The 5,679-nt window shown below is 47.2% G+C and overlaps 1 protein-coding gene across 1 annotated transcript; it reads left to right on the forward strand.

Annotated features, from left to right (window-relative positions):
* Positions 1 to 2,142: 2,142 nt before the first annotated feature.
* NR0B1 (nuclear receptor subfamily 0 group B member 1) lies at positions 2,143 to 4,693 on the forward strand. Its single transcript, XM_061355162.1, has 2 exons — positions 2,143 to 2,870; positions 4,159 to 4,693. Exons 1-2 carry the CDS (start codon positions 2,279 to 2,281, stop codon positions 4,401 to 4,403), a joined length of 837 nt encoding a protein of 278 aa, XP_061211146.1. The 5' UTR covers positions 2,143 to 2,278; the 3' UTR covers positions 4,404 to 4,693.
* Positions 4,694 to 5,679: the final 986 nt, after the last annotated feature.

Consider the following 5,679-nt stretch of genomic DNA (forward strand, 5'->3'; position numbering starts at 1 on the left):
TTTTTTTTTTTTCAATTATACCTTAAAAGGATCTTGGGTGAAATGGCGTTATTTCCAGCTCCAAGGACAAAACTGACCTGTCTGCAAACTACAGACATTACTTCAGTGATAAAATGTAACAGTTCGCTACTACTGCAAAGCCAATAAAGGGCTTTATCGCATTTAGGTCTGTGGAGAAAAATGCATTTCATGGGTATAATAATCTAGATTTTGGACAACCTGCATTTGAAAAACAAGGTTTACTTGGGGCAGATAACACACAAGTGCATTATGTAGGTTTATATAAAAGTGCTTGTTGTGCTATTTGTAAAGAATATATGTTTGAAGTGCAATCATGAAGAAATGCTTAGACAGAAATGACTATATGACTCTACCTATGTAAGCTGACAGGGTACAGCTGACTCACATGGAAAATAAATTGTTCAGATCCAGTTTATTTTGTTTCTGAAACATCCAAAGAACTCAATGGTATTTGTTTAAAAACACATGCATACTTTTATTCAAAGAAAATGCAGCTTTCCAGGGGTAGTTCAACTATTCCTTGGTAGAAGATACTGATGGAGCAGGTACAGAAGGTTGCCTGCAACTGGCTACTTTTTCTAAATCTGGGCCAAGGTTCTTCCAAATCACATGAAACACGTTTCTGTTTTAGCTCATATGCAGCAGCCAGAAGTAACTCTTTACTTTCTGTAGTGATTAAGTACTCTTCTCTGCTGCACCCAGTTGTACTTAGCTCAACTGAGAAACTAAAGGTGCTTCTTTTTTTTTTTCCTTTTTTCCCCATTTAAGAGGAAATCACTGTTCCCCTATCCCTCCTGTGTAAACATCAAGGCCTGACAGGTTATTTCCTTGCTTAAGAGTGCATATGCTACTTGAAGAAAATTCATCTCAGAAAAGTGGGTATCTAAGTCTAGGAGGAAAAGATTCACATTAGGCCAAGTGGAGCCTGAGAGGAAAATGGGCATGTTTTAAACTGATGGATGGAATAACATATGATCAAACAGATGGGCCTCTCACTGTAAAGCAGCAGAAGGGGACTGTTCATAGTGGATGGTTTCACAGGGAATACACATGGATGCTGTGGGAGTGTCAGCCCAAGGGCACCCTGATGGAGGGAGATTGCACCCAACCTCACAGAGCCACCATAATTTTTTTTTTGAGAACAGAAGGCAGCATGGAGACCTCATAGCAGCCTTCCAGTATCTGAATAGGGCCCTATAAGGATGCTGGGTAGGGACTCTTCATTAGGGACTGTAGTGACAGGACAAGGGGTAACAGGTTAAAACTTAAACAGGGGAAGTTTAGATTGGATATAAGGAAGAAGCTCTTTACTGTATGGGTGGTGAGGCACTGGAATGGGCTGCCCAGGGAAGTTGTGAATACTTCATCCCTGGCGGTGTTCAAGGCCAGGCTGGACAGAGCCTTAGGTGAGATGGTTTCGTGTGAGGTGTCAGTGCCTATGGCAGGGTGTTGGAACTGGAGGATCCTAAGGTCCTTTCCAATCCTAACTATTCTATGATTCTATGATTTTAATCTGAGCAAGAACATCTGTTCCTACTTCCCCACACAGTAGCACTAAGGTGTTATTTAGGCACATGTGGCATCACTCCTTAGGACAGGTGTACCAAAAGCCCTTGGTATCATTAGTGGCATCTCTTTTTTTTTTCCCTCCTGCTTGGATTTTATTATTCAGACCAATTCTGCCCTCACCCCAGGACACCTCTCCTTCCTCCTGCCCCAGCCATCTTGGCTAGACTTTGGGAGCGCAGCGGGGCCAGTCGCGATTTTGCGACGAGAACCCGCGGGGGTCTCGGGGTCGGCGGCAACTTGCTCAGACGCCGACCTGAGCTGCCTTCATCGTGCTACCCAGCCCTGCTCCAAGGCACCCGGCATAATCTAAACAGGGCCGGGGGTGCCGGGCGGGGCGGCCGGCTCGCCGGCTCCCTCTAGATATCGCTGTCTTGGCAAAGGAGGAGGAGGAGGGTTTTCTTTCATTCTATTCCCCTCTCTCTTTTCCAGCCAGTAAAGCATCTGCCCCTCTGAACCTCCGGTATACGCCTGCGGCTGCACACACACACGCGCGCGCACACACACACACACACACACACACACACACACACACATACACGCACACACCCGGCCGCTATAAATAAGTTACGAGCCGGGCAGAGGACGAGCAGTGCTATCCCGGCAGGCCGAGGCAGCGGGGACGACCCCGCTGAGCCTCCCGGGCACCTCAGCTCCGCTCAGTCCTGCCGGCTCCGTACCCTCCGGTGCTATGGCGTGCGTGGAACGCTGCTGCCGCTGCTGCGCGGACAGCCGGCGGCACAGCAGCATCCTCTACAGCATCCTCAGAAGCGAGGAGCGGGCTGCACCGCTTCCGGGGCCGGAGCCGAGGCAGAGGCGAGGGCAGGGGCAGGCGTCCCGCAGCTGCCCGTGCGGGTCGCGGCGGCGGGTGGCCCTAAGGAGCCCGCAGGTAGCTTGCAAGGCGGCCTCAGCAGTGCTGGTGAAGACGCTGCGCTTCGTCCAGAACGTCCCCTGCTTCCAGGAGCTGCCCCTGGAGGAGCAGCTCCTGCTGGTCCGCAGCTGCTGGGCTCCCCTGCTGCTCCTGGGGCTGGCGCAGGACCGGGTGCACTTGGAGACGGTGGAGAGCGCGGAGCCCAGCATGCTGCACAGGATCCTCACCACCCGGCGGCAGGGCGAGCAGCCCCCGCCGCGGGGACCGGCACCGGGCCGGCCGCACCAGGGTCCGCACCTGCCCTCGACCGGCGAGATTCAGGCTATCAAGGGGTTCCTGGCCAAGTGCTGGAGCCTGGATATCAGCACCAAAGAGTACGCTTACCTCAAGGGGACGGTGCTTTTCAACCCGGGTGAGTGACCAGCCGCGGTGGTGGGGCGGCGGGGGGGGGTCTCTCTCCCTCAGGGAACCGTGGGGGTAGCGGGGAGCGGAATGGTGGAGAGAACCCGTCTGTGTCCCTATTGTAGCGGGGGGGACGACCCGGGGCTCTTCCTCAGCGGAAAAGAGGTGGCGAGGGAGGGGTTCGCGGAGCAAGGTTTCACCCCCTGTCCTATGTCAGGGGCCCGGCTGGCGGGCAGGGAGCCGTTCACGGCCGCGCCGCCTGCCGTTACAGGGTGGACGGGGTCCGGCTGCTGCTGGATGGGGGTGTCCCAGGGGCTGGTGCCTTCCACCTGCGAACTAAACAAACCCGCGGCAGTCGCCTAGGGGTTAGGAGCCAGCAGCGCTTCCCGGTTTGTTTCGGAGCCGGGCGCATGGCGGGGTCTCCTTAGGGGGCGGTGGCTGGAGCTGGTCACCGGCCCCCAGGGTCGAGCGGGCTCCCCCGCAGAAAGCAAGAGAAGTCCCAGGGCCTCCAGGAACAAAGTGCTGTTTCTGCTTTGTGTGTAGTATTTACGATGTGGGGTTCCTCCCCTAACCCCCCACCTCTCTTTGTGGAGACTTCCGTAAATGGAGTTCTAACAAGTGATTGATTGCCATGTCGTGCCTTACCTAAAAGATAGCTGACGGGCTGGATGTGGCACTCCCCAAGTATGCACTACCGTGTAAGGGTGGGACGGGGCTCTTCCCTGCACTTCCACTGTGAAATTGTTAGGCTGGAAGGGGAGGTTCTGCACTCCCTGTCCTTCAGTACCTACTGCGATTCACCAAGAAACTGTCATACGTTGGAGTTAATGCTTCTTGCCACTTGTAACCTCGAGATATTCAGAAGCAGTTGTCAGAAGATGCTTACATGTGAATAATGCACTTTGTTGAAGTTAACAAGTTAATGAGTTATTTTTATTGTCTTCCCCACTGTTTATAGATTGCATTTGCCACTATAAAGGTGTTTTGGAGAGCATTCTTCAATTAAAGTTTTTGTTTTATCAGTTAATTTATTCAACACTTAAGAGAATGTTTGCAAACATATTTCAAGTTTGTGCAGTGAAGAACAGTATTGAGTGTCTGGAACACCTACATAAGATTCTGAACTGCCCTATGAAATTTGACATGTTGATTCTGCATACAAGAAGTCCTTTAGCAACATTTGCTTCAGTCCTTGAGTGATAAATTCAATCTGTAAGCTGTTATCAGTTTTCCAGTAAAAATAATATCATTTTACAAACAAAACTTATGTAAATGAAATAATTTATCCTTCTTTTCAGATCTACCTGGACTGCAGTGTACACAGTATATTGAAGGACTGCAGAGGGAAGCACAACAAGCTCTAAATGAACATGTCAGACTCATTCACAGAGGTGATGAAGCCAGATTTGCCAAGCTGAATGTTGTTCTATCTTTGCTGAGATCTATTAATGCTAATGTGATTGCTGAATTATTCTTTAGGCCCATCATTGGGGCAGTGAACATGGATGACATGCTTTTGGAAATGCTCTGTGCAAAATTATAAGGACCTGTAAAATAATGAAAATAAGTCCATTGCGAAGAAAGCCCTGGAGCAGAATAGGGTAAAGTACTGTAAATAAACTAACTTATTGTTTTTACATAGACAGTATTTTTGTATTCCATAATAAAATATTCTTCAAGTTCTGAAATTAATTTTTATTGAACACAGTGGTTTTGGAATAAGAGTGCAGTCATCAAAACAAGCTTTAAAGTTGTGGAGAATATTCATATCCAAAGTTGACTGGCTTTTCTTGTACCTGAATAAAGGTCATAGTTACTATATTGTACTTTCAAGTTGAGTAATCCCTGCTTTTTAAAAGTAAGCAGCAGTTTAGATTTACATTTTAAATGTAGTTGACATACAGAAAGGGGCAATGAACAAGCCATTTACTTTGCATATTTCAGTAACATTAGAAGAGCCACCGTTCTACTCCTAGCTCAAATACTAGCTCTATCAAAGGCTTTCTGCAGTCAGTGAACTGCTTCTATTGACTTCAACAGAGTTGAAGTATTTGAATAATATTAAAGAAACTATTCCCCTAAGGTTTTCTTCCATATGGGGAAGATGTGTTGGGAATATTTTGAGGCTTAAAGTAGCTTGGTCAACTCTGATACTCACAGGAAAACATTCCATTCAACATGTGTTGGGCTTGAGGAGAACAAAGTAGCTCTATTCCCCAAAAGAATAAAAAAAAAAAAAGAAAAACATCTCTACAAATATCTGAACAGCAAATGCTGAATAGGGTCAGGGGAGCAACTGGTGTGGACTCCACACTTTGCTTTTCACCTTGGTAATTCCTAGCTGGGATTTCCATAGCCAGGTTCTTCAGACTACTTTTTCCAATGGAAATACAAAATTACTGCTGAGACATGGTATACCACTGGCACATCTGTCAGAATTTGTTCAGCTAGCATGAATATGTTTAAGCATCAAGCTCCTACATTTATTTTCTTTTGTCTTGGGCTTGATACTTTCTCCTAAGCAGTTGTGTTATTGTTGAAAAAACTCTTTTAAGCTTAAAATGGGGAAAATCAGTTATTTAAGGGGTACTTTTTTCATGGTTTACTTTCTCTGATGCATTTGTCTCTCATTTTCCCTGGGGAATATTGTTAAAGAAAGGAGAAAGAAGTGTGAAAGTGTTCCCAAAGAAACAGGTATTGGTAATTCTATGTATCGTTTACATATACAGTTACCACTATCAGTAAGAGTGTTTTTTAAAACACTATAAAGTTGAAGCAATTACTATCCTTAATAAGAGATGTGGCGAGAACTGAGGAAC

This window comes from Neopsephotus bourkii, unplaced genomic scaffold, assembly GCF_033783945.1.
Source record: "Neopsephotus bourkii isolate Nb327-2 ecotype Australia unplaced genomic scaffold, CSIRO-AGI_Nbou_v1 NB_780, whole genome shotgun sequence".
NCBI lineage: Eukaryota > Metazoa > Chordata > Aves > Psittaciformes > Psittacidae > Neopsephotus > Neopsephotus bourkii.